The sequence below is a fragment of the Melanerpes formicivorus genome, unplaced genomic scaffold (genome assembly GCF_026170545.1).
Source record: "Melanerpes formicivorus ecotype bairdi unplaced genomic scaffold, bMelFor1.0.p_v2 SCAF_289, whole genome shotgun sequence".
NCBI classification, from domain to species: domain Eukaryota; kingdom Metazoa; phylum Chordata; class Aves; order Piciformes; family Picidae; genus Melanerpes; species Melanerpes formicivorus.
Genome location: NW_027142641.1, coordinates 48982 through 76389, shown reverse-complemented (window position 1 = coordinate 76389; position 27408 = coordinate 48982). Strand labels below are relative to the sequence as shown.

The 27408-nt window shown below is 59.5% G+C and overlaps 1 protein-coding gene and 2 long non-coding RNA genes across 3 annotated transcripts; all 3 read right to left on the bottom strand.

Annotated features, from left to right (window-relative positions):
• Positions 1 to 344: 344 nt before the first annotated feature.
• Positions 345 to 2981, bottom strand: LOC137458853 (uncharacterized). Its single transcript, XR_010991977.1, has 3 exons — positions 2854 to 2981; positions 1940 to 2158; positions 345 to 470 (listed from the first exon to the last, which is right to left on the bottom strand). It is a non-coding gene; the product is annotated as an uncharacterized lncRNA (long non-coding RNA).
• Positions 2982 to 8002: 5021 nt separating this feature from the next.
• On the bottom strand, positions 8003 to 11272 carry LOC137458852 (uncharacterized). The gene is made up of 4 exons (XR_010991976.1): positions 11232 to 11272; positions 9198 to 9300; positions 8393 to 8597; positions 8003 to 8044 (listed from the first exon to the last, which is right to left on the bottom strand). It is a non-coding gene; the product is annotated as an uncharacterized lncRNA (long non-coding RNA).
• A 6177-nt stretch (positions 11273 to 17449) lies between these two features.
• On the bottom strand, positions 17450 to 26775 carry LOC137458851 (hydrocephalus-inducing protein homolog). The gene is made up of 7 exons (XM_068170140.1): positions 26725 to 26775; positions 24075 to 24218; positions 23065 to 23208; positions 22653 to 22790; positions 19187 to 19364; positions 17977 to 18107; positions 17450 to 17530 (listed from the first exon to the last, which is right to left on the bottom strand). Exons 1-5 carry the CDS (start codon positions 26761 to 26763, stop codon positions 19320 to 19322), a joined length of 510 nt encoding a protein of 169 aa, XP_068026241.1. The 5' UTR covers positions 26764 to 26775; the 3' UTR covers positions 17450 to 17530; positions 17977 to 18107; positions 19187 to 19319.
• Positions 26776 to 27408: the final 633 nt, after the last annotated feature.

Here is a 27408-nt window from a genome sequence, read left to right as displayed (position 1 = left end):
ACAACAAAGGACACAGTGAATCTTCCCCCGTGCTTTCCACTTACTCATTAACATTTGATTCAAAGCACCCACGTCTAGCAAAGTAACCTCTGATGCATTGTAATGTCTCTCTCTAGAGTTAGGCAGCTGCCAATGTCCCATCAACTCGCCATCTGGTGGACAAGCAGTGGAATTGCACCCTTCTTTAGATTCATAGACATTAACTCTGTAAATATTCCAATGGAGTCCAAATGATAAATACTAAACCACTTATGGGGTGTATTGCACAACTGTGCACTAGAATATGTACATCAAATAGTGGTTATTAATTATTTTAATAATTAATACAATTAATATTTCTGTGTTCCATATTAATTAATAACCTCTTCATCACACCCCGAGCCAGTGACAACAGCGCTGAGGAAAATCTGCACCTCACGGCTGCTGCTCTCCAAGACAGTGTGAGCTGGTTCTGCCTCTGGCTCCAGCACCTGCAAAGAGAAGAGAAGAGTCACTGAGCAGGGCCCTGAGTGCCAGGCTGATCAGGGAGCCTCCAACAGCAGCCACACAGAGGGGCTAGGAAGGACATTCCCATGGCTCATCCCATGAAGACAGCAGCAGGAGACCCTTCTGCTGTAGGCTGTGTGTCACCTGCTGGCCAAAGCCAGCAGCGCCAGCACTGCAAGCACACACGTGGGAACTGCCACTGGGTACCAGTGCCTGACCTTGCTTTTCCTGGCCCCTATAAACCTAGCAGCCTCCAGTTTCCCTCCTGGAGGCTGTGGGTGGAGAACCCCAAGAATGAACAGCTCTGGAAACTCTTTTTAGGACAAAGGACTTTCCGGAGAGATGTCTGGTGTGGGGCAGCCACCACACTGCTGGGGGCTGGGAAGGGGCATTTGGGGGTGGGAGTGAACTCATTTGGAAAGTCTCTGACTGCTCTGCCTCTGCTAGGCAAAACGATTTGGGTTCCAGGTCTTGCAGTGGTTCAGCAGCTGGGGCAGAGCCATCACCCAAGAGAAGTGTGTTGGGCAAGGAAAGTCAAAGCAGAAGCTGCTGCTGAGATCCCCACAGCCAACAGCAGAGGGTGTTGGAGTTGGAAAAGACCTGGATGATTGTCGAGTCCAACCATCAGCCCTGCTCTCCAGACCCTTGGCCAGCTTTGCTGCCTTGCTCAGTGCAGACAACGCTCAAAGCTCAGCCCCAGGGCGCTGGGGGGCTCCGCAGCACACACAGCAGAGTGCTGCTACTGCTGCTCTGCACCCAAAACAAGAAGCAGGGGATTGAACTCCTTGGGAATTCAAAGGCACTGAATCTAAACCAGATCTGAACTCCAGGGAATGGAGATCTGCTCAGTGCTGACCAACAGCTAAAGTGGGGGGCAGGAGGTTGGGGGGCAAGAGGATGAGGCCAGACTCTTTTCTCAGTCATGCCCAGTGACAGGACAAGAAGCAAGGGGCACAAACTGGAGCCCAGGAGGTTCCATCTGACCAGGAGGAGAAAATTCTTTGCTGTGGGGGTGCTGGAGGCCTGGAGCAGGCTGCCCAGAGAGGCTGTGGAGTCTCCTTCTCTGCAGAGATCTCAACCCCCCCTGGTTATTGTGATCCGGGCAAGCTGCTGTGGGTGTCCCTGCTTTAGCAGGGGGTTGAGACTGGATGACCTCCAGAGGTCCCTTCCAACCCCCACCATGCTGTGCAAGTGGGTTCAAAACTGTGAGCTCCCATCCAACACAGATTGCAACACTTCAGCTCTTGGTTTAGGGTTGGCCTCTCTTGTCCAAGAGACTTCCCCATCTTGTCTGAGCCCTCAGATCCCTGAGCAGCATCCTTTCCTCTAACACATCCTGCTGGTTCCCATTCAGGGGTGGATTCACTGTCAGGAGGAGCAGAGATGGAGATCTGCTGCCATCAGCAGACCTTCCTGTGGCAGCTCAGGGAGCTTTTGCTGCTGTGCTTCTCACCTTCTTCTTGACAGGCCAGGTGGCACCTGGGGCCCTTGTGGTATGCACCCACTTGATGGCATGCAGGCTGTCATCCCAGTCAGGGACCTCCTCTGGTGGCAGCTGGAAGGAGATCCTGGACACCTGACACTTCACTGGGTGCTTTTTAAAGGTGACCTCAACTTCTGATTGCAAGGTCACTGTGATGTCCTTCGCACAGCCAGCATGGAGGTGTCCCACCTAGGGAGAAGCAGAGAGCCAAGACCAACCTGGGATCACTGGCAAGGACAGGACAGGCTGTGGGCGTGGGGAGCAGCTGTGCCAGCAACACCTCTGTGAGGAGAGGCTGAGAGCCTGGGGAAGAGCAGCCTGGGAGACAATCTCTCAAAGCTTATCAAGAGCTAGAAGGTGGGGCACAAGAGGATGGGGCCAGACTCCTCTCAGTGGTGCCCAGGGACAGGGCAAGGGGCACAAACTGGAACCAAGGAGGTTCCATCTGAGCCAGAGGAGAAAATTCCTTGCTGTGAGGGTGCTGGAGCCCTGGAGCAGGCTGCCCAAAGAGGTTGTGGAGTCTCCTTCTCTGCAGAGATTCAAACACACCTCCCCGGCCATTGTGATCCTGGGCAAGCTGCTGTGGGTGCCCTGCTTTGGCAGGGGGGTTGCACTAGATGACTCCCAGAGGTCCCTTCCAACTCCCACCATGCTGGGATTGTGTCAAACTGCATCTTACTGAGGATTTATCTGGGTTTTGATGGAGAAGAACACCACCAAAAGATGCCATGTCCCACAACATGGAGCTCTTCTGGCCCCAGCAAAGCCAGGGGTGGCATCTCCTAGGTGGCACTGAAAGGGGTTCTCACTGCTCCGTGGTGGCTCCCAGAAAGCTGCCAGGCAGGGTCTGAGCAGCAGGGAAAAGCAGAGACAACCAAGCTCACCTGGGGGCAGAAGTGGAAGGGAGGCTCAGGCAGCCACTGGAAGCGCAGGGCCTGCCCCCTGCTGCGGTTGGCGATGGTGAAGGTCACGGTGCAGGGGGTGCCAACGGGACAGAACCCAAACTGGATGTGATCCCCTGGGTGAGCTGTTGGCAATGAGAGAGAGAGCTCTCAGCATGAGGGGAGAGCCCTCTGCCCCCCACAGACACACAGGACTCCAGCTCTACCTTCTCCAAGCCTTCCTTCCCCTGGGACATGCAGCCCAGGACATGTCTGGGCCTGGGCTGAGATCACAGCGCCAGCTCACCTCCAGATCTGCACCTTCCAGCACCCCCAAGTCCTTCTCTGCAGGGCTGCTCTGGGCCCAGCATGGACCCCTGAGGGACACCAGTCTCCATCTGGACATTGAGCTGTTGATCACTATCCTCTGGCTGTGACTATCCAACCAATTCCTTAGCCACCAAGCAGTCCACCCAGAGAGGACACAAATGATCAGATGTGCTCTTCACAGCACCCCATGGGCTGGCAGACCTCCTTTTAGAGCTCCTCAATCAAAAGCTGCTTTCTTTGAGCCCTCCCTGCTGGCCTGCAAACTTCTCCCTTGACAAGGCACCTTCCCTGGGGCTCCCAAGCAAGGCTGCTCTGCAGGCTACAAAAGGTGACAGCAGCTGGCTGCTAAATCTGGGCCAGCCCTGTGCTGCCACAAGGTGTGCCCAGCCCTGGAGGTTCCTTGCTACACCCTGGCAGCCTCTCCTCTTACCCTCCAGGCTGTCCTCCTCCAGGCTGCTCTCAGGGAGGTTCTGCTCCTCCCTGTCTGCCACTAGTCCCTGGATGTTGTCCAGGGTGAAGTCATCTCCATAGCCTTCCCCCAGCAGCCTGATGGTGGTCTCAGAGGGGTTGTCCAGCACGGACAGGTGGAGCTTCCCTTCCAGGCGTTGGGCCAGGGTGGGCTTGAAAACCACCTCAAACTCTGCTGTCTGCCCACGCTGCAGGAGCAGGGAAGCAGTGTGGGGCTTCCTCTCTGCACAGAGATGGACACCAGGGACAGGTGAGGCACTGCAAACATTTCCATGCTCCAGAAAAGGAACAGGAGCTTGAAAACCAGCTGTCTCTAAGCACAGCTTGGCTCACCAGTGCTTCCAGACCCTCCTCCCATGGTCACAAAGCTGTGACACTACCAGGGCCATCCCTGTTAGTTGTCTTAAGCTCAGCTCAGTGCTCAGCTCTGGCTCAAACTGCAGCCAGATAGCTCCTGCCTTAAGCACAGCTGAGTCAGAGTGCTTTGGGCTTTTGCTGGCTGGCTGTGAGCTCAGGGACAGCCTCCCTTCAGGCTGGGGACTCCCCATATGCAGCACAGACCTCAGATGCTCCACTGAAGTGGTGTTACCCCCCCCCAGGACTCAACCCACCACCTCCATAAGAATGGAAAAGCTTCCTAGAGCTTGCCAGGTAGAAATCAACCCTGCAAAGAGTCCATGTGCAACAGCCCCAGAGAGCCCCAGGACACAAGCTATGGCCAACAGCTGCTTGCTGCTTGGCCAAGCCAGCAGCAGGACACAAGTTTTCCCTCTGTGAGTGACCACATTTCATGGGTGATGAATTCACCTTCTCCAGCAGAGTCCTTCATGCCCACAGCTTGGGAGAGGCATTTGGTGCTGGGCCTGGCTTTCAAGAAGAAAACTCCCTCTTCATCCAGCAGGTCCAGCAGCACCTGGGAAAAGAGCAGGACCAGACTGGGGTGGGCACAGCATGGCCCAGGGCCTGAGCCCACACTGCTGCTGTTCCACCACGGGGAGCCCAGCACGCTGCCCCCCTTCCAACACAGCTCTGAGCACAAGGCTGGAGCGAAACCAGCCCAAAGCCAGGCATCCAGAGACACTGGGAGGGGATGGAAACAGAAGCAGGCAGGACAGGAAGGCTCCAGCCTGACTCTCTGAGTTGTGTTTCCCTGAGAAGGTCCCAAAATCCCCTTTCCCAGAGGAACTCCCTTCCTGGCAAGCAGAAGTCAGCCAGGGGCTTCCAACAGACTTTCTGAGGCCCCTTCCCAGGCTGTTCCCTGAGGCAGGGAAAACACAAAGCCCAGGGCTGGGTCAAGGCTGGCAAGGACAGCAGCAGAGCTTGCAAAGGAGGTGGAGGCAAAAGTGAAGGGCTGCTGAGGCACGAGCCTCTGCCCACTGCTTTGCCACAGCAGAAGCTCAGGAGGTCGTCCTCCTGCCACAGAGGGGCTCTGAGCACAAGCCAAGGCTTTCCTTTGGGCTCCAAGGGCACCTGCAGAGCAGTGGGGCCCCTGCCCACCCTCACCGGCTGCGCTGGGCCCTCTCCTGCCCAGCAGCAGCCTTGTTCCCAGAGCAGAGCTCCCTCAGCAGCTGCTCACCTGGGCAGGGACAGGGCCAGAGTTCTGCAGGAGCAGGGGCAGCTTCTCCCAGGCCCCCAGCAGGAGCCTCCTGAAGAGCAGCAGGGGGTTCCCTCTCCTGTCCTTCAGCGCCGGGCGCAGGACCCTCACCTCCGGCAGCTTCCCCTCGCCGCTGATCTCAAAGCTCAGGCTCTGTGCTCTCACTGCTGCAGGGCTGCAGGGGAGGGGCAGCAGAGCCACTGCTCACTTGGCAAGCAGTGGAGCCAGGGCCACCTGCTGCATTTCCCCTGCCTGGGGCTCCTGGCCCCCAGGACACAGCTCCCCCTTGCCCCTCTCCACCCAGTCCCATCCAAGAGGAATCTGCTCTGCAGAGCCAGAGCCTCCCAGAGCACCAGTTCAAACCATTTCACTCAGAGGAGCCCTGCAGGGCAGCAGAGACATGAGGAGGTGACAGAGGCCATGGGGCAGGTTCCCTGGCTGTGCTGAGGTGAGACAGAAGCAAGGAGCATGAGCAGAGCATGGAAAAGGTGTCCAAGGCAGAAGGGGCAAATCAGTGACCCCAGCAGGGAAGGTGATCTCCACAGAGGCTCAGAGCAGGAATTGCTCCTTAGGGCAGCAGACTGATGGATCCACTCCCAGCTCAGCTACTAAAGGGCTGGGCAAGGGCAGGGCAGGCCCAGGACACACACAGGGCCTAGGGCAGAAGAGCTGGGGTCTTTTAGTGAGGATCCAATGGCTCCTTTAGCATCAAAGATCTTCATGCACCCCAGGAGATCCACCAGATCACCTCCTGAGCACAGGAACAAGGAGGCAACAAGGGCAGCTGGCTCAGGGCATGGAAACAATCCTCTGTCCTTGGCATTCTCCAGCTCAGCTGAAGCTGCACACAGCTCCATTGCTTCCTGATTCATCCACTCCCTGTTGGCTCCTTGGCATCAGAGAATCCTGGAATGCTTTGGCTTGGAAGGGACCTTGAAAGCTCATCCAGTCCAAGCCCCCTGCAGGCAGCAGGGCCCTTGGCAACTCCTGCAGTTTGCTCAGAGCCTCAGCCAACTTGACCTGGCATGGTTCCAAGCATGGGGCATTCCCCACCTCTCTGGGCACCCTGGGCCAGTGTCAATGTCCCACTGCCCTCACAGGCACTGCTGCAGGCTACAGCAGGGCACTGACTCCCCGGCTCTGCTGGATCTCGCAGCTACAGCTTCTGAGTTCTCTGCAGCATCTCTGTCAGCAGGAGAGGCTGAGAGCCCTGGGGCTGCTGAGCCTGGAGAAGAGCAGCCCCAGAGGGGATCCTGGAGGTGAGGGTGCTGGAGCCCTGGAGCAGGCTGCCCAGAGAGCTTGGGGAGTCTTCTCTGCAGAGATTCCACAGTCCCCTGGCCATGGGGATCCTGGGCAAGCTGCTGTGGGTGCCCTGCTCAGGCAGGGGGTGGGGCTGGATGATCCCTAGAGCTCCCTTCCAAGCCCCTCCCTGCTGGGATGCTGTAACGCTGAGTACTCTACCCAAGGCTACTCCAAGAGCTAGAAGCCATCAGGAAGGTCCCCTCCCAAGCTCTCCTGAGGTGAGTTACCTTGTGTGGACATCGAGGGAGGCCTCAAAAGTGCAATAGTAGCTCTGCACCTTCCGTGGAGTGAAGGTGACCGTGGCAAAGGCCTGGGAGCAGCTGGGCATGGACAGCCGGACAGGATCCACCTCAAACACCTGGCCAGAGTGGCTCTTCAGCTTGGGGAAGCCCAGAGAAGGCTGTTAGGAGGAAACTTTTCTCCATGTGCTGCTGTCTCACCCATACAAGGATCATGAGGAACAGCCCCAGACAGTGTGGCCCCCTTCTGGCTTCCCTAGACAGGCTCCATCTGTCTCAGGGGGGGAATCCAAAGCCGTGCTGCCCCAGGGGGCTGCCATCAAGCCCAGGAGTGCAAAGCTTGCTTTCAGTGCTGGTCAGAGCCCCAGCACACATGGGAAGTGGGGACTGCATGGAAAACCCTGCAAAGAACCTGCCCCTGGCCTTTAAAGAGAAGGGGCAAAGAGCAGGGAGCCTAAGGAAAGCAGAGAATGGCTTGGGTTGGAAGAGACCTTTAGGATCATCAAGTCCAACTCTGAGCCCAGCACTGCCAGGTCACCACCAAACCATGGCCCTCAGCACCACAGCTCCACAGCTCTGAAATCCCTCTAGAGATGGGGCTCCACCTCTGCCCTGGGCAGCCTGGGCCAGGCCTTGACAACCCTCAAGGGAAAGAAATTGCTCCTCATGTCCAACCTAACCCTCCCCTGGCACAACCTGAGGCCATGTCCTCTTGTCCTAGCACTTATTCCTTTTGAGAGGAGACCAACCCCACCCCAAAAGGGTCTGCTTGGAGCCCTGGCTCAAAGCTGAGGAAAAGCTCCTCCTCTGCCTGTGCTTCCAAGAGATGTTCAGAAGGGCTCAGGTCTCACTCCAAAGCCCCAGGGGCCTGGAGCTAAAACCTTGCCTGAGACACACTGAATGCAGCCCAGCTGTCACCTGCCCTGAGCTGCACTAGGCTGGGCAAAAGGAAGCAAGGAAGCTGGAGAACAAGGCAGATGCCACACAGCCTTCAGAGACTCCCCAAGGCCTCCTGTTCTTACCTTGCTGGGGCTGGGTTTGCTGGAGAGGAGCACATGGCAGGGGATTCTGTTCACATTGCAGATCCTGAAGCGTGCCGTGGCCTGGTGCCCAACCAGGAGCTTGGTGAAGATGAACTTGTTCTCATCTGTGAGGAACAGCCCCTGCTGCTCCTGCACTGTCTGGAGGACCTGGCAGAGGTTGCTGCTGCTGCAGATCTGATGCCCCTCAAAGATGCACTCAAGGTCATCAGCCAGGAATGCTGTGAGCAGAGCAGAGGGAGGGCTGAGGATGGAGAATCCTTCCTGCTGACCTGCCCTGCCCCTGCTGGCCTCTGAGAAGGTCTTTCTGCCCAGGGAGCTGCAAACCCCAGCCTTGGCTGGGGGAGCTGCCTGTGAGGATGGAGCTCAGGCACCCTCAGTCTGAAAGGGTTTCTTTTGATCCTTCCATGCATCCCTCCCAGCCTCTCCCACTGGTGGGCTTGGCAAGAACCTCTGAGGATTGGCAGAGAGATGCAAGGTCAGGCTCAGGCTGTCTGCTCTGTCCCAGGACTGAGGCTGGGTGCCGAGCAGCAGCAGCCTGGCCACAGGAACCCGTGGGCAGCACTCACCTGGAAGGCAGGACTCGGCCAGCAGGGTGTAGGGGATGCCAAGAGGGTTGTCCCTGGGGTCTCTGTTGCTGATGTCGATGAGCAGCTGCTCCTGGCACGGCCCTGGCAGCTCCGCAGCACAATCTACTGTCACCAGCTGCTGCTCCCCAGGAAGGATGGAGCCAAAGGCAGGGGACACTGTGAACATGCCCAGGGTGAGGCGAGCCTGCAGAAAGAGTCCCAGCAGAGGCTGATGGCAAACAGCCTCACTCTGAGCATCCCAGCAAGGAGGACCCTGGGCCTTGGCCTCCAGCTGGGCCCAGGGCAGGCAGGGATGACACCAGGGCCCAGAGCACAAGCCAGGATGAGATGAACAAGCTAAGGAGATGTGCAGGCCTAGCCTGAGTGGCTTAGAGAAAGGAGCTGGGTTGTAAAGGGTGAAGGTGGGAGCTGGGGTCCTTCAGCCTCCAGTGTGAAACAAGAGAGCAGAGAGAACTGTGAGAAACCATCAGAGAGGAGAGCAGACTGGGCAGAAGGCAAGGCAAGGTCATCTCCTGTCCCTGGACTGGGAGTTCAGCAGGGACACTCCACAGCTGTGGCACTCACAGCCTTGTTTTGGCCAGCAGCTACCAGGTACAGATCCCTTCCCCTTGGCCCCACAGCTCCAGGGCTGAGCAAGAGCACAGCATTGAGCAGCTCCTTCCTCTGCTCATGGCTGGCAGAGGATGGGTCTCCCCCATGCAGCCCGTGTCCCATGCCATGGCACAAGCCCCCAGCCTGGGCACAGCAGTGGAGGAGCCTGTCCTGGGGAGCAGGAGCCACCCACCTTCACAGAGGGCTTGGTTTCCTTTGGCAGCAAGGGCTTGCTCTGCTTGGCTGCAGCAGACCTTCCACTGGAGCTCCCCTGCTTGTGGGAGTCGGAGAACTTCCTTTGATGTGCACCCAGAGGAGAGAGCAGAGAACATCCCTCAGGCTGAGCTCCTCCTGCCCTTCTCCACAGCCAAACCTTCCTCCCCAGGGAAGAAAGTCCTCCTGCTCTTCACAGCCCCCTGCACCACCTGTGGCTGTAGCTGATGGGCAGATGGGCTCCAGCAGCAGCTGCATGAGGATGAGCAGGAGGATTCTGTGGCATCTCTCTCCTCCCTGCTCACAAGCCAACTGCACAGGCAGACAATAACCCAGGGCTCACAGAACATGGACTTGTTTAGTTGGGAGAGACCTTTAAGGTCAGCAAGGCCAAGACTGACCCCAGCACTACAGGTCACCACTAAGCCATGGCCCTCAGCACCACACCTCACAGAGTCACAGAGGTGTTGGGGCTGGAACAGACCAAGCACCACATCTAAACGACCTTCAAACACACCCAGGCTTGGTGACTCCACCACCTCCCTGGGCAGCACATTCCTCTCCTGACCACTCTTGCTGGGACACAGTTTTTCCTGATGCCCAGTCTGAACCTACCCAGTCACAGCTTGAGGCTATTCCCTCTTTCCCTGTCACTAATTACCTGTGAGAGGAGACCAGCACCAACCTCTCCACAGCTCTGAAACCCCTCCAGGAGCAGGCACTCCACCGCTGCCCTGGGCAGTCTGGGCCAGGCCTTGACAGCCCTCAAGGGGAAGAAATTGTTCTTCATGTGCAGCCTAAACCTCCCCTGGCACAACTTGAGGCTGTGTCCTCTTGTCCTAGCAGTTGTTCCTTGGGAGAAAAGACTAACCTCACCTGGCTCCAGCCTCCCTTCAGGGAGTTGTAGAGAGCCAGAAGGGCTTCCCTCAGCCTCCTCTTCTCCAGGCTAAACAATGCTAGGTGCCTCAGCTGCTCCTCACAGCCCATGTGCTCCAGACCCTTCCCCAGCTTTGTTGTCCTTCCCTGGCCACCTTCCTGCACCTCAATGCTCTTGGAGTAAGGGGCCCAAGCCTGGCCCCAGGACTCACAGTGCAGCCTGGTTGTGTGTCCTGGCTGCCTGCCACACGCCAGCCCTGCTGTGGGGCCTCCTCCAGCAGGAAGGTTGCTGCAGGCCTTCTCACCTGTTCTTTGTGGGCTCAGCTGCAGCCTGCTCTGCTCTGCAGATGAGGAACTGGAAGGGCAGGAGGCCTCTGTTCTGCAGCAGGAAGCTGCAGGCCCTCCTGGTGCCGCTGGCCATGGCCCCGCAGTCGAGCAGCGCCGCAGGGCTGATGCTGTACTGGCTGAGCACAGCTCTGGCTGAGAGCCTCACTGGGATGCTGGCCATGGGCTCCCCTCCTGCCCTCAGCTTGGGCTCCAGCACCTGCAACCAGGGCAGGCCTTGGTAAATCCAGCAGAGCCCAACCTCTGGCTCTGGCCTGTGGCCACAGCCCAGGTGCCCATCAGCTCATCCCCCTGCTCTGAAGTCCTTCTCCAGAACTGCATTTTCAGCCCCTCTTAGAATCATGGAATGGGTTGGCTTGGAGGAGTCATTGGCTCAATTTTCCTGCAGTCAGCAGGAACAGCTGAGGGCAGAGCAGGTGCTTCAGAGCTCCAAACAACCTGACCTGCAGTGCTTCCAGTGATGGGGCAATGACCACCTCCCTGGCCAAGCTGGGCCAGGCTGGCACCACCCTCAGTGTCAGACATTTCTTCCTCCTATCCAGGCTGAATCTTCCTCTTTTAGTTTCAAACCATCACCCCTTGTCCTGTCCCAGCAGGCCCTGATCCAAAGTCTGTCCCCAGCTTTTGGATTGGCCCCCTCCAGCACTGGAAGGGCCAGAACTGGCTTCTGAAAGCCTTTGCTGTGTGCAAATAACAGAAGGTTCCCCAGCTAAAGCTTGCTTTCCAGCACAGCCATGTCCTCCTGACCCCCTCAGCCCAGCTGTGCTCACCCTGCCTGCCCCAGGCAGCTCACCTGGCACAGCAGGATGGCTTTGTCCTCAATGCTGATCTCCCTCTGGGGGTGGAAGAGCAGCTGGACAGTGACAGGATGCTCAGAGGCAGGCAGCAGGCCCTGCTGGGGCTGCACAGTGAGGTGGGAGGCCAGGTCACGGCTTCCGGGGTCTGTGGGGCGCAGCCTGAACCTGGGGAGGGAAGGAGAAGAAGATCTCTGCAGTGAACAGCCCAGGGGCCAGCAGCACAGCCAGGACCTGGCATGGGACCAGTAAAAACCAACCAAAGAATTCTGCTGTGCTTAGGAGCCCCAGGCCCTGGCAGAGCCAGGCAGTGCTGAGTGCTGGCAGCTCCCCTCCACCCCCAGCGTTTTCATTCCTGCTCTGAAGAGTCTCCTGAAGAGAAAGGACTTAGCCCTGGAAGGACAGCAGCAGAGCTCAGCAGGGACTGGCCTCAACTTCAGGGGCACAAAATCCCAGACCCCCAGCATGGGAGGGCTTGGAAAGGACCTCTGGGGATCATCTGGTGCAAGCCCCCTGCTAAAGCAGGGCACCCACAGCAGCTTGCCCAGGAGCACAAGGGCCAGGGGGGGTTGGAATCTCTGCAGAGAAGGAGACTCCACAACCTCTCTGGGCAGCCTGCTCCAGGCCTCCAGCACCCTCACAGCAAAGATTCTCCTCCTGCTCAGATGGAACTTCCTGGGTTCCAGTTTGTGCCCACTGCCCCTTGGCCTGTCCCTGGACACCACTGTCAGGAGTCTGGCTCCAACCTCTTGCCTGCCACAGGTCCTTCATCTCCTGCTGAGCATTGCTCAGCTCCCCTCTGGGGCTGCTCTTCTCTAGGCTCAGCAGCCCCAGGGCTCTCAGCCTTTGCTCCTCACAGAGCTGCTCCAGGCCCCTCAGCACCTTTCTAGTTTCTGCTGGACTCTCTCCAGTGGTTCCCTCTTGCACTGAGGAGCCCAGAGCTGGAGCCAGGACTCCAGAGGTGGTCTCCCTAGGGCAGAGGACAGGCAGAGGAGAATGTCCCCTGACCTGCTGGCCACACTCTTCTTACTGCACCCCAGAGCCCAGGGGCTCTCCTTATGGTGCCTGCTGAGCTGTGCAGAACTGCTGGGCTGGGGCTGGATTCTCCATGGCAATGGAGCCTGGAGCTCAGGACAGTCCCAGTGGTCACACACACCATGAGGCAGCCAGCATGGGAACAGCTTCTAGCCACAGGAGCAGACTGCAGGCCTGGGCAGGTGCTGGCCCCAGGCACTCCCAGAGCAGGCAGCTGGACCAACCTGTATGCAAGCTTGCACTGCCCTTGGTTCCTCAGGGTCAGCACTTGCTTGGCACTCCCCAGGACCTCCAGGACTCCAAAGTTCACACAGCCATCTGCACCTGCAGGACACCCCCAGAGCGAGGGAAGGGATGGGGAGGATGCTGGAGCTGCTGCAGGCTGCACCCAGTCAGGAGACAGAGACTGGGAGAGCTCAGGTGGGACAAAGCTCTGCTCAGCAAGTCTCCAGCCTTGCAAGGTTTCTCTGGCTGCTTTGCTGCCCTTTGCTCTTCTCACTCTGAGAGGATCTGTAGGGCTTAGCAGCCAAGGAGCTCAGCCTCTACCTCCTTGCTTCCAAGCACAGATCAACCACTTGATGTGCTGTACTGAGCCTTCAGGAACTGCCAGCTGCTTGTTCCCACCCCTGGTGTTTCAAAGGGGCACACTTCAAGGTGTGAGAGAGGCAAGGCACTGTGTGACCTGGCAGTGCTTTACTCCACACAGCTGGCAAGAGACCTGTGCCATGGATCCATGCCAGGCCTGCATTGCTGTCCCATCCCATCCCATCCCACCCCATCCTACCCCATCCCATCCCATCCCATCCCATCCCATCCCATCCCATCCCATCCCATCCCATCCCATCCCACCCCCCACTTGCCCCAGCAATGCAATGCAGCTGAACTCCTTTGCTCTGGGGCCAGCCACTGCCCTTCAGGCAGGGTGATGTTCAGAGCAACTTCCTAGGCCTCAGCCACAACTTCAATGCTCTCCACCTGAACAACACCCTGGACATTCTCTGCAGCTGAAACCTGAGGCAGCAAGAAGCAAACCCTAAAGTCCTTCTCCTCAGTGTTCCTGCTAAACAAGAGGAGTCCTTGTCTGTAGCAGCTGTCTTTACCCAGCCTGGGAGGCAGTGTGATGTACAAACACCCACAAGAGTCCTGAGGTGTCCCAGAGCAGGTGGCAATGACAGCCAACTCTCTCTTAGCAGGCAGCAGCCTCACTGCAATGCAGCCTCTAAACCCCAGGGGACAAAGCCTTAATAGCCAGAGGAGGAGACTCCACAACCTCTCTGGCAACCTGCTCCAGGGCTCCAGCACCCTCACACCAAAGATGTTGGAGCCTCCTGGCTTCCAGTTCCTGCCTCTTCCCCCTTGTTCTGTGCTGGCACCACTGCCTGGCTCCAGCTTCTTGCCCCCCACCCTCAGCTCCTGCTCAGCACTGAGGTATTCATAAGCAGCATCCTTCAGTGAGGGTCCCTTGGTGCTAAGGGCCCAGACAATGTGGGCTCAAAGGAATCTCCTCAGGGCTCATCCTTTGGCCCTCTTTGCCTTCAGACACAGCCTCCATCCCCCAGGGCCCACAGCACTCTGCCCAGCTCTGCCAGGCAGGGCCCTGTCCCCTCACCTCCAAGCGGATCTTCTTCTCCACGCCGAGAGCCTTGGTGCTCCTGAAGCACAGCTGCACGGCCAGCTCCGAGCGGGGCCCGACCGTGCCCTGCCTCTGCCGCACCGAGAAGCCCTCGCCGAGGCTCTGCAGCCCGCTGAGCCTCCAGGCCACCGGCAGGGGGCAGCTGTTCCGCAGCAGCAGGCTCCTGCTGTGCTGGCTGCGGAGACACCAAGGCTCAGTGCCAGCTGCTGAGGGGCACAGCGGCAGCCCTGCCGCTGGCAGCAGCCCTCCCCATGGGGCTGAAACCACCCTGCAGGTTTTGCTCTTTGCCACAAGCCTGAGAGGGGAGGCCCTAGGGAGAGCTTGGTGGCAGAAGGGGATCCAACAGGAGGCAGAGCCAGAGCCAGAGCCACTCTCTCTGCACCAGCAGAGGAGCAGCAAATGCATCAGGGCCCCCACTGCTGGGGGGCTAGAGCTGGGGACTGTCATGGGACATCCCAGCCAGCAAGGAACGGTGAGCAAGAGGCTGGCAAGTGCTGGGAGCAAGAGGGCTGCTGGCCCAGCCTCCAAGCTGAGGAAAGGGAAGCTGCAGCAGAGCCACCCCCAGCAGAGTGCCCCTGGCCTGACTGACCTGTGCAGAAGCACCCTGTTGAAATGCAGCTGCCTGGGGCTGACCCCCAGCTTCACCTGCACCCCTTGGCAGCACAGGTGGGAGACCACTGGCTCTGGGTTGCCCTTGATGCAGCAGATGAGGCTGTCTTCCACCAGGCCAGGTGAAGTGGGGTATGCCCAGATGCTCAGCTCCTGGCCCCAGCCCCACAAAGAGAAGCACAGAAGAACATTCAGTGAGCAGGAGGGGCAGCTCCTGGGCTCTGCTGCTGCTCCCTGGCCCACCTGCCTGTCTCCTACCTGCTTCTCCTTAGGTCCCAGCTGCATGCTGGCAGGCTCCAAGAGGAAGGTGCCCCCACTGCCACCCCTCTCAAAGGAGAAGTGCAGCTCTGCCTCCCAGGGGCTGACATTGCAGATGGAGAGCTGCTCGCAGTTGTCATCCTGCAGCACAGCCTTGGAGCTGGCCACAGAAAGGGCAAAGGCTGCAGGGGAGCTCTGTCAAGCAGCCTGAGAGAAAGGCTCATGTGGGACACCTTGCATGCTGCCTGTGTTCATTCCCTGCTTCCTTGGATGCCCAGCCCACACTTGGTGTCTCCACCCCAGAGGTGTGCACAGGCCACTTCAAGAGGCCTTCGACAAACCAGGACCTCAAAGGTGCCTGGCAAAACAGAAGCACAGCAGGCACCTGGATTCCTCCCCTCCTCTGCTGGCTTTCCCTCCCTGCAGGCTTCCCAGAAAAGTGTGGAGAGAGCTCAGCTTCTCTCTTCCAAAGCAGCCAGGAGACTGCCTGGGCCCAGCTCCTGGGTGAGCCTGAGGCTGAGGGCGGGAAAGCAAAAGGATTCCTTCCCAAGAGGAATCCCAGAGTTAACAAACACCTCCTGGTTCAGGTGTGGGACAGAGGTTGGTGGGAAAAGGTCAAAAAAAGGCAATGCCTCAGCCTGGCCAAATCCTCTTTTGGTTTTTAAACTCTTTTGATTTACCCTCCCTGGGGTGTCAGAATGCCACCAGCTCTCCAGAGCTCCCCTGCAGACAAACCTCCATTCCTAATGCTGAAAGAAGAGGGAAGTGAAAAACAGAAAGATGCCAGCAGCTACAGGGACATTATTTTAAGGCCAGACTCTATCCAGCAGTGGGGATCAGGAAAATGGAAATCCCCTTTGCCCTGCCCTGCAGGTGCTTGTCCCCCAACAGCAGCTCCAACCATCAAGTCTTGCTGACACTGCAGATTTCACGGAGGGTTTCCAGTCCCTCAGCAGAAAAACTTCCTTTGCTCCTTCAGGCTGACCCACAGAGCTCCCAGCACTTGAAACAAACAGCACAAAGCTGCTGAAGCTGAGATGGGGGCTGACAAGTGACCCCAAGCTGCTTTCAGGCTGCAAGCAGCACCTGGCTCTGGCCACCAAAGCCCCCAGGGGGCAGGAAGATCAGCTCCATCCCCCCCAGCACTCCTGTGCCTGCTAGGTGCTCAAGTTGCCACAGCTGTGCTCCTTCAAAGCCACCAAACCCCCAGCTCTCTGCCCGGGCCTGCCCTGAATCGTGCCCCTGGGTGCATGTTCCTGGAAGCACAAGGTCCTGCAAGCAGCACAGCTGGGGGCTGGGCAGCACCTACCTGTCTCTTGCCTGGGCACACAGCAGCGGCCCCAAGTGGAACATCCCCGTGCTCAGGACATACTGCTTGGAGATGATGGCATCAGCTGCCTTGCTCTGCCTGCAGCCAGGAAACACCTCCCTGGCACAGAGAGAAGGAAGAGTTGGGAGATTCTCTGAGCACAAAACCTGCTCCCAAAGGCTGAACTCTTAGTGCTGGCCGAGGCACAGCACCGCTGCCCAGCTCCAAGCACGGCAAGAGATGCTGGGGGGCTCAGGCAGGTCCCAGGGGCACAAGGGGCAGAGTCTCAGCTCTGAGCTCAGGGGCAGCAGAGCGGGACGGCCCCAGGGGCCAGCCTTACCGTGGCTCCTGGCTGATGCTGGGGTACAGGCAGGTGCCCCTGCAGTGCAGCTGGTAGGGGCGCTTGGTGCCCAGCAGCTCCAAGTGCAGCCTCTGCTCAAAGCTGCCCAGCAGCGCGGAGCTGAAGTGGACCTGCAGCACCACCTGGCCCTGGGCAGGCACTACCCAGCGGTAGCTGCTGAGCCTGGCAGGGAAAGAGGAACCTTCAGGCACTGCTGAGGAGCAAAGGAGAGCAGGAGGAGCCATGGTGGAGCTGGGGTGGGAAACCTCCTTGGCAAGCTGGCCCTGAAGCAGAGGGATCCCTCCTCCCTCACAGCTCACCTGGCACAGCTCTCTGGGGGGGGCAGGGTGTCCACGTCTGGGGGGTCCTGTGGCTGGTCCCTGGAGATCTCTCCTGCCACAGCCAGAGCTCTGCTTTCCCCTCACAGCCTCCTGGCTGCTGCTGCCTTTCTCCCTTCTCCAATGGCCTCTGGCTGGGGTGCCCTGCTCCTCTGAGGTCTTCACCCCAAAGGGAGAGAGCAAAGGGAAAGACAGCTGAGACCTGCCCTGAGAGCCAGCACTGCAGGGGAGGTCTCAGCAGAGCAGAGCACAGCACAGGGGCAAAAGCCTCTCCTTTGACCTGCTGCCCACATTGCTGGGGATCAGCCCAGGATAGGGCTTTCAGTGCCAGCTCCTCTCCATCTTTGCACCTCCCAGCTGAAGGTTTGAGGGGCAGAGCAGGGTGTGCTGCTGAGGCTTTGCCTCTCCTCTCAGACTGGCCCTGTGTTTCAAGCAGAGCTCTTTCTTCTGGACAGCCAGAAGGGATCTCTGCAGGCTTGGGCCCTGTCACATCTTCACTGCCCTGCCACTCTCACCCTTTTCCATCCCACCTGCCCCTTTGCCCCCATCCAGCCTGGTCCCTGTCCTGGCACCTTCACTGTGGGCACAGTGGGGACATCCACAACACTTTCAGGAGCCTCCTCCTCTTCTGGCCCTGTGGCAGCTGCTGGCAGGAGCACAAAGTGCTGGAGGACTTCTGCAGGCACCTCCTGCTTGGCTGGGCAGTGAACCACAGAGCAGACAGCAGGGGGAGGAATGGGGGGCCCTGAGGGACCCAGGCCCAGCTCATCCAGGACCTAAAGCAGAAGAGCAAACCTTGGTCATGCTCCTGTGGCCTCTATCCTCACACCTCCTGAAAGACACTGAGCTGTTAGGGAGCTCTGATTGATTGAGGTGGAGCACAGCCCTTGCTCTGCCCAGGGTGGGGAGCAGGCTCCAGAGCAGGGCCAGGACTACAGGTGGCACCTGCAGAGGAATCTGGCCCTATCAATTCACCCCCATGAGCATGGCCTGCAGGATCTCAGCCAGCTGCCAGGAAGCTCCTCCAGCTCCAGCAGGGACAACCTCCAGGGGTGGACAGCCCTGGGGCAGCACTCAGCTGATGAGAGTCATGGCTGAGTGTGGGCAGGGAGGTCCCACCTGCTAGCAGGGCCCCAGGAAGCCTGTTGTGGGGTACAAGGGGATGCAGTGACACAAGGGGGAGAGGCTGGCTCCTGCCACACAGGGCAGCAGCTGTTCTCACCGTGGCAGCCAAGTCATCTGGGGTTGGTTCTGTGGCTGCAGCCTCCCCCAGGACAACTTCTCCATCTCTCTCACTGTCCTTGGCCATCTTTTCTTTCACCTTCCTGAAGGCCTTCTCATATTTCTCATTGCCTGAAGGCAGAAACCCCCCAGAGTGCAGTGTGGGCATCTGAGCTGGGCAGCCCCCTCCCCACACCACCTCTCCCAGAAACACTCCTCCAGCAGCTCAGGGCACAGCATTGGAAGAGACCTCGAGGATCATCCAGCCCAACCTGTCACCACAGACCTCATGGCCAGACCATGGCACCAAGTGCCACATCCAATCCCCTCCTGAACCCCTCCAGGGGTGGGGACTGCACCACCTCCCCAGGCAGCACATCCCAATGACCAATGACTCTCTCAGTGAAGAACCTTCTCCTCACCTCCAGCCTAAACCTCCCCTGGCACAGCTTGAGACTGTGTCCTCTTGTTCTGGTGCTGGGTGCCTGGGAGAAGAGACCAACCCCCACCTGGCTACAACCTCCCTTTAGGTAGCTGTAGAGGGCAATGAGGTCTCCCCTGAGCCTCCTCTTCTCCAGGCTAAGCAACCCCAGCTCCCTCAGCCTCTCCTCACAGGGCTGTGCTCAAGGCCTCTCCCCAGCCTTGTTGCCCTTCTCTGGACACCTTTCAAGTCTCTCAATGTCCTTCTTGAACTGAGGGGCCCAGAACTGGACACAGGACTCAAGGTGTGGCCTAAGCAATGCAGAGCACAGGGGCACAATGACCTCCCTGCTCCTGCTGGCCACACCACTCCTAATGCAGGCCAGGATGCCCTTGGCCTTCCTGGCCACCTGGGCACACTGCTGGCTCATGTTCAGGCAGCTGTCAGTCAGCACCCCCAGGTCCCTCTCTGCCTGGCTGCTCTCAGCCACTCTGAGCCCAGCCTGGAGCTCTGCCTGGGGCTGCCGTGGCCAAAGTGCAGCACCCGGCAGTGGGTGCCTATCCTCCTGCTGCATGCTGAGCTTCAGCCCTGCCCAGCTTCCTCCCCCAGAGGAGCAGCTCAGCCCCAGCCAGCTGGTGCAAACCCAGCTCTGCAGGGTGGCTCCTGGGACACAGCCCACAGGGACTTGCAGAGCCTGGGGAAGCCACCAGTGCTGCTCTGACAGCCTTGGGGGTAGGCCCTGGGGGAAAGCCCAGGGGAGCATCCTGAGGAGCAGCCAGGCAGTGCTCACCTTGGCTGTTCCTGGGCAGGTGCAGGCAGAGCCTGGGAAAGCTTCCCTCTCCTTTCAGGCAGACTTCTTGCGGCTCCAGGTGACCCACTGGGAGCTGGAAAGCCTTGCAGAAGGCCCCAGGCGCTTCTGGCAGCTAAGAGACTTTCAGCACCTGCTGCTGGCCGGCTCCAAGGCTACCCTGCAGGGAGGGAATGCACCAAAGAGGCTTTGATGGAGGGGGTGATGCTCAGCCAGGTTCTCCTCTGGAAGACAGCAGACAGCAGCACCTTCTAGCTGTCTGGTTTCCAAGAGCTTGTCTCCTGCCCCAGGCTGCCAGGTCCCCTCCAGAGTGCCAGCGTGGGGAGAGCTGGAAAGGACCTCTGGAGGTCATCACTCCAACTGCCCTGCTAAAGCAGGGCACCCCCAGCAGCTTGCCCAAGAGCAGCATGGCCAGGGGGAGCTGGAATCCCTCCAGAGCAGGAGGAGGCCTTCCCTCAGCACAGCCTGGCCTTTGCTCAGCACCAGCACAGCTCTGCTGCTCCCAGGCTTTGCCTTCAGCCAGCAGGAGCCAGGCCTGACCAAGCAAAGCTCCAGCAGCAGTGCTGGGCAAGGCAAGGGAAGTGCCCCTGCCCTCTGCAGGGCCAGCAGCTCCTCTCACAGCACCTCAGTGGTGTCCACTAGGCTCCTCAGCTCAAAAGGGACAGGGACCTACTGGAAAGAGTCCAAGGGAGACTACACACATGCTGAGGGCCTGCAGCATCTTTGTGAGGCTCAGAGGCTGAGACTCCTGGGGCTGTTGAGCCTGGAGAAGAGCAGCCCCAGAGAGGGCCTCTGCTCAAAGCTCAGCAAGAGCTAAAGGGCTTGTGGGGGACAAGAGGATGGGGCTGGACTCTTGTCAGTGGTGCCCACTGACAGGACAAGAGGCAAGGGGCATCAGCTGGAACCCAGGGAGTTCCAGCTGGCCAGGAGGAGAAAATTCTCTGCTGTGAGGGTGCTGGAGGCCTGGAGCAGGCTGCCCAGAGAAGCTGTGGAGTCTCCTATGGAGAGATGCCAACCCCCCCTGGGCACGCTGCTGGGGGTGCCCTGCTGGAAGGAGGAGGTTGGGCTGGATGACCCCAGAGGCCCCTTGCAAACCACCCCCCCTCCTGGGATCCTGGGAGTGCAGGTGGGTGTCCAGGGCTCTGAGCCCCACCTGGGACTCCCACCAAACCTCCTGCCTGTGCAGTTCAACTCAGGGTGCAGGAGCCTGCCCTGGCTCATGCTGAGCTCCAGAGAAAGGCCACAAGGAGGAGCAGAGGGCTGGAGCTGCTCTGCTATGAGGACAGACTGAGAGAGTTGGGCTTGTGCAGGCTGGAGAGGAGAAGGCTCCCAGGAGACCTTCTGGTGGCCTTCAGGTCTCTGCAGGCAGCTCCAAGAAAGCTGGGGAGGGACTTTTGAGGGTGTCAGGGAGGGACAGGACTGGGGGGTGGAGCAAAACTAGACAGGGGGAGATTCAGGTTGGGTGTTAGGAAGAAGTTCTTCCCCATGAAGGTGGTGAGAGCCTGGCCCAGGCTGCCCAGGGAGGGGGTGGAAGCCTCCTGCCTGGAGGTGTTTGCAGCCAGGCTGGAGGTGGCTGTGAGCAACCTGCTGTGGTGTGAGGTGTCCCTGCCCATGGCAGGGGGGTTGGAACTGGCTGAGCCTTGAGGTCCCTCCCAACCCTGACAATTCTGTGAGCTGCAAACACATCTCTGGCCACACAGCAGCAGAGCCTAGGACAAGATCTAGAACAGAAAGTGTCACTGGGGCTTCCAGAAGTGTCTCTGGCTTCCAGAAGAGCTGTCCCAGGCCAGAGCAAAAGGAAGCAGATCCAGAGGCACCTGGCTCTGGGTGACAGGACACATCTGCAGCCTTCCTCAGCTGCCCACTGCACACAGGGCTGCACTTGCAGGTCCCTGCTCCCCTTCAGGCTGCAGGGAGGAGCTGAGGAGTGGGCCAGGACCTGCCCCCTGAGCCCCCACTCCAGCACAGGACACAGCCAGAGCCAGCCCAGCCCCACTGCCAGCACCATCCACGCTGCCACAGCAGCACCAAGCAGAGCTGTGCCTTCAGAAGCTGGCAGGAAGAGGGCATGAGCCTGGCACCTCTTGCAGGAGGCAGGCAGGAGGAAAGATGGAAGCCATTTGGCTTCCTTTGCCCATGGCACCAAGGGCCTGAGAGAGGAATGCTGCTCCAGCCCAGAGACATCCACCCAAGGCTCAGGAGCTGAGGTCACAGAATCCTGGAAGGCTTTGGCTGGGAAGGGACCTTTCAAGGTCACAGAATCACAGGGCTTGGAAGGGACCTCTGGAGATCATCAGAGCAGGGTCACCTAGAGCAGCTTGCACAGGAGTGCAGCCAGGAGGCTTTGGAATGGCTCCAGAGGAGACTCCACAGCCTCTCTGGGCAGCCTGCCCCAGTGCCCCACTGCCCTCAACACACAGAAGTTCCTCCTGCTGTCAGATGGAACTTGGCTGTTGCAGTGTGTGCCCCTTGCCCCTTGTCCTCTCCCTGGGCACCACTGACAAAGCCTTGGCCAGAGCCCCCTGGGTCCCCTTGAAGGCTTCAGAAGCACTGAGGGGATCTGCCCTCTGTCTTGTCTTCTCCAGGCTACAAAGCCCCAAGCCCCTCAGCCTTTCTTCACCAGACAGATGTTCCAGTCCCCTCAGAGCCCTTGGCTGGACCCTCTCAAGCAGCTCCCTCAGGTCCTGACCAGCTCCTGCCCCCTGGGGACCACCACTCACTACAGAAGCTCCAGCCAGCCTCTGTGCCAGCAGCTCCTTCAGGCCTGCAGTGAGCAGGGACAGCTGCAGCTAGGGCAGGCTGCTGGGATGCTGCAAACTCCTCTCTGCACTGCTCCAGCCCTGCTCAGCCCTGGCCCCCTCACTGCCCCCCCCAGCTGCTGCAGAGGAGCAGAGCTGGAGGGGTGAAGGAGCAGGGAAGGGCTGCTCCAGCTCCTGGCACAGGAGCTTCATGGCCAGGCAAGAGCAAGGCAGTCTCCTGGGCAGCCCTGGCAGGGGCAGGCAGGGCAGTTCCTGTCTGCTCCCACAGGAGGTGACCCAGGACAAGAGCAACTGCTCTCAGGCTGTGCCAGGGGAGGGGGAGGTTGGGCATCAGGCACAATTTCTTCCCCACAAGGGCTGTGAAGGCCTGGCCCAGGCTGCCCAGGGCAGCAGGCAGTCCCCAGCCCCGGAGGGACTGAAAAGCTGTGGAGATGTGGTGCCAAGGGCCAGGGTTTGGGGCTGGCCTGGCAGTGCTGAGCTCCCAGCTGGCCTTGAGGATCTGAAAGGGCTCTTCCAAGCCAAAGGATCCTGTGATTGCATCCCCTCAGCAGAGACAGCTCCCAGCCCTGCCTGCTGCTGGGACAGTTCCCTCCTGCTCTTCTCTTTCTCCCCGGTTTTCCCCTCCAAGCCCAGCCAGGGCAGGCTGGCACAGGGCCAGGGTCAGGCCCTTGTGCTGCCCCCATCCTCACCGTGCTGGGCACCACCAGGGGCACCGCGGGCAGGGGGCTGCGGGCAGTGCCCGTGCCAGGGCTCAGCACCACGAAGGGGAAGGGCAGCTTCCCACAGCTCTGCAGGGGCAGCTCCACCTCTGTGACCACGTCCCACAGCTGCAGAGAGGAGAGAGGAGTGGGCAGTTAGAGACAGGCCTGGCACTGGGCACCTCCTGCAGCTGGCACTGGGGAAGGAGCCAAGGGAGGCAGTGCAGCAGAGCAGCAGAGCAGAGCTGGACACTTGGCTCCCAGCTTCACCTGGGCACCCCCAGCCCCAAGGGACCTCTTGGCCCTGCACAGGAGCTGAGCTTTGGGGCCCTCCCAGCAGGAGCACACCACCACACTGCTCCCTCTTCACACTCCAGCAGCAGCAAGGCCCAGGGCTGCTCACCTGAGCATCTGCAGGCAGGGGCTGCTGCTCCACATCACAGAGAGAGAAGGGCTGCCCTAAGGCCAGGACCATGCTGAGGGGCAGGGGGCAGATGTTCTTCAGAGACAGAGGCTGGGCCAGAGGAGTTAGGACATCCCCTGCTTGCTGCAGGCACAGGAGAGAAGCATCACTCACCCCCAAGTGCCCAGGGCCCTCCTTCCCCACCCGCTGCCTTTCCAAACCCTTCAGCCCCCAGAGCTCCCAACAGCTCCTCTGGACTCTTTGGATAGGTTTCTCCCCTTCTGGAAGGGCTTTCTCCAAGCACAGCAGATGCTGCTGCTGGCTGCAAACCACAGCATTGCCCAGGGGGAACAGCCTCAGGAATGTGCAGGGAACAGGCCCCTGAGAGGAGGCAGCTGCTGCTAAGAGATCCAGCCCATCTGATTGCAGTGGCCTGTCCTCTCCTGGGGACAGCAGCACAAGAGGAGTTCCAGTCACCTACACTCATGCCTCTAGGAGCCTCCTAAGGCCAGGGGTGCTGGGCAGAGGAGACAAGCAAGCAGGATGCAGCAGAGAGCCTGCAGGAGCCTAAGGCTGGCTTTGAGTATGCACAGCCAGCCAGCAACCTCCAGGCTCCTGCTGCCCCTGCTACAGTGCCAAGATGCTCAGGGGCCTGGAGCAGCTCTGGGAGGAGCTGAGAGCCCTGGGGCTCTTGATCCTGGAGAAGAGCAGCCCCAGAGGGGATCTGATCAGTGCTCAGCAAGAGCTAAAGGGTGGGGGACAAGAGCTTGGGGCCACTCTCCTCAGTGGTGCCACACCAACAAGAGCAAAGCAGTGCTGCTGAGGCTGTTGCCAGCCCCAGGGCAGCAAAGAATGAGCTCAGTGCTAACAGCAAAAGCTTGGTCCTGCTGCAGTCAACAGCCAAAGCCCTGGGGACTCAGAGCAGCTCTCTCCCCTCCTCCTTTGAAGCCAAGCACAGCCACAGCTTCCAGCCAGCAGATCCAGGGCCAGGATGCCAGCCAGACACTCACCTTCTCCACCTGGAAAGTGATTGCTGTGGAGGACATCTGCAGGGCAGGAGCAATGAATTGGCAGCTGAGCTCCACCTGCAGGATCTGGGTGCTCCTGGCCTCGCTGCCCACCGCGGCCTGGCACAGCAGCTGCTCCCTCACCGCCTGCAGGAGAAGCCACAGGGCACATGGGGGCTGCCAGCAGGGTGGCCAGAGGACAGCCTGCCTCTGCCAGCCACCAGCCACGGCCCTGCCACTGCCCCCCTCACTGCTGGTTTCCCCTTGCCCTCCACAGCTTGTGCTGCATCCCCTTTCTCCTGCACTCCAGTGGCCATCAGGCTGCAGCCAACAGCCACAAACAGCTCTGGGGAGGCTTGTGCTGCCAGGGACAATCCCTGCCCCAAAGGGTTCTTCTTTTGATGTGCCCCAGTGCTGAGCACAGTGCTACAGAAAGCTGGAGGAGCTGATGGAATGAAGATGGAGATGGAACTGGGCAGAAAAACAGGAGACAGAAAGGCCAAGGGCAGTCAGCTCTGCCTTGGAAGCTCAGTGGAAATGATTCCTGAGGAGGAACAACCCCTGCCCCAGCACAGCTGAGGCCTTGGCCTGCTGGGAGCTTGCAGCTCTGCAGACAGGGACCTGGGAGTGCTGCTGGAGAGCAAGTTGCCCACGAGCCAGCAAGCTGCCCTTGTGTCCAAGAAGGCCAAGAGGATTCCTGAAGGAGACTGTGGCCAGCAGGCTCTCCTCCCCCTCCATCCTGCCCTGCTGAGGCCACAGCTGGGTCCAGTTTGGGGCTGCCCAGTTCAAAGTAGTCAGGGAACTACTGAAGAGAGCCCAGTGAAGACTACAAAGATGCTGAGGAGCCTGGAGCACCTCTCTGAGGAGGAAAGGCTGAGACCTGGAGCTGCTGAGCCTGGAGCATCACAGAATCACACAGAAGCACAGAAGGCTCTGAGCTGGAAGGGACCTCCAAAGGTCTTCTAGTCCAACCCCCTCAAAAAGAAGAGCAGCCCCAGAGCAGATCTTCTGCATGCTCAGCAAGAGCTAAAGGGTGAGGGGCAAGAGGATGGAGCCTGTGACAGGACAAGGGGCACAGACTGGAACCCAGGAAGCTCCATCTGAGCAGGAAGAGAAAATTCTCCTCAGCGAGGGTGCTGAGGCCTGGAGCAGCCTGCCCAGAGAGGTTGTGGAGTCTCCTTCTCTGCAGAGACTCCAAACACCCCCTGGACACTGGCAACCTGGCCAACCTGCTGTGGGTGCCCCTGCTTTAGCAGGGGGATTGGGCTGGATGGTCCCCAGAGGTCCCTTCCAACCTCCCCCATGCTGGGATTCTGTGACCCACAGGAACCCCCCCCCAGGCAGATGCCTTCAGGTCAAGGAGGGATCACTCCCCACTAGGATGCCTCCTGCCCTCCTTCCCAGAGCTGCTTTGGAAAGAGACCTCCCCAGGACAGAGCTGCCTTGCATGTCCCAGCAGAGTCCTCTCTCAAGCTGGATGGGCTCACAGCCAAGCCTTGCTCTGGACAGCTCCTGGGATCACTTCTCCACTGCTGGCTCTTTCCTCTGCTACAGCACCACAACCCAACTCCTCCCAGAGCTCTTGGCTCTGACTGCAGGGCCAGGCAGGCACAGCTGGCTGCACAGAGCCCCTGCCAGCTTTCCAGGGAGACATTCTCACCACTGCACTCAACAGCTTGGTGCCTTTTGCTCCTCCTCAGCAAAACCTTTGGGCTCAGAACTGCATGGGGACAGCCCCAATACAGCCACCCAGGTGAGCAACGAAGTCTGCTTCAAGCCACTCTTGAGGCAAGCCTTTAGAACACCCTTCAAAACATGAACATCAGCAGGAGCTTCCTCTAGAGCTGCTCCACAGAGAATCATCTCATGGCTTGCCTTGGCTTGGCAGGCACCATTCAAGGTCATCCAGTCCAAGCCCTCTCCACTTCAACCTCTGTGCTGCTGGAGCTCAGCAGTGCACATCAGGGTGCAGCTCCTCTGCAGAGCTGCATTCCCCTGGCAGAAGGCTCCAGGCAGGAGGAGGCCCAGCGACCCATCCAAGGGTGCTGGCAAGACCTGGCTGCCCTTGGCACAGCAGGGCTGGCTGGGAGCCTGGGGCAAGTGTCACTGTTCCCAGGAAAGCAAGTTAAGCTGCCAGTTGCAGTGGTGCCATGGGGATGAACATCCCTGACCAGCAGAGCTGGCACTGGGCTCCTGCCTCTCCTCCAGCACTTGGTGCCAGACAAGGCCTCTGCCCATCTTTGTCTGCAGAGGAGAAATGCTGCAGCTCCAGCCACTGCCTGCCCTGCTGGCTTCCCCCAGACACAGGAAACCTGCCCTCCTGCCTTCCTTTCTGCCTCTGCTCCCAGGCTGTGAGTCACTTCTTCTCTCTGCCCTTCCCTCCTGCCTCAGCACCTGGCACCTTGGCACCTGCCACAGCAGCAGCTGCCTTCAGCCCCTGCTTTGGTAGCAGCAAGTGCTGCAGGATGGAACACAGAGCAGCCCCAGCCACTGATGGTGGCCAGCAAGGAAAGCAGAGGACTCTGCCAGGGGGAACCTGTGGCCTTCAAACAGTCTCTTGCTCACATTCTCAGGCCAGTGCCAGGGGGCTGCAGGACAAGTCCCAGGGGAGGTGATCTGATGGGGAAGGCTCAGCCCTTGTGAGGGACCTCACCTGGGGAGTGCTGGAGAAGCCTTCCAGCATCACCTCCATCGTTTGGCCTGGCCTCAGCTCCATCCTCTTGGGCCGAAGCTGGAACACAGGGCAGGCAGCAGGGGGGCCCTGGGAGGAAGCTTTGCCCTTGGTGCTGCTGAGGGAAGGCAGCCAACGGCGCTGGCCAGGCAGGGAGCAACCTCCCACGGTCCAGCGGAGCCGCTGGGTGCGGCGGCCTCGGTTGGTGACCCTGAAGCTGTAACAGCAGGGAGCCAGGCTGCAAGAGGAGCAGAGATGGAAAAGATCAGGAGAGCTGCTACTGCCCAGCACTCACCCAGCTGCTGCTGCTGCTGTCTGACCACACAGCTGGCAATGGAACCACCTCTGAACTGCTGACCTAGCTCAAACCTTCAGCGGGAGCCAGCCCGTGCCTACCCCTGAGCTTCTCCCCACCCAGCAGCAGCTCTGGTTGTGCCCAGCCAGGGAAAGCTTCCTGAAGCACATCCTCTCAGCTGCTGTGGGCAGAGCAGCACCAGCCCCTGCTGCTTCACACTCAGCAGAGTTCTAGCAAAGGGCTGCCTGAGGGTCAGACTGGAGCAGACCCTGAGCTGGCCTGACCTGGCTGCAAGCCCCTATGACAAGAGGGATCTGGAGGTGCTGGAAGGTGTCCAGGGAAGGGCCACGAGGATGAGCAGAGGGCTGGAG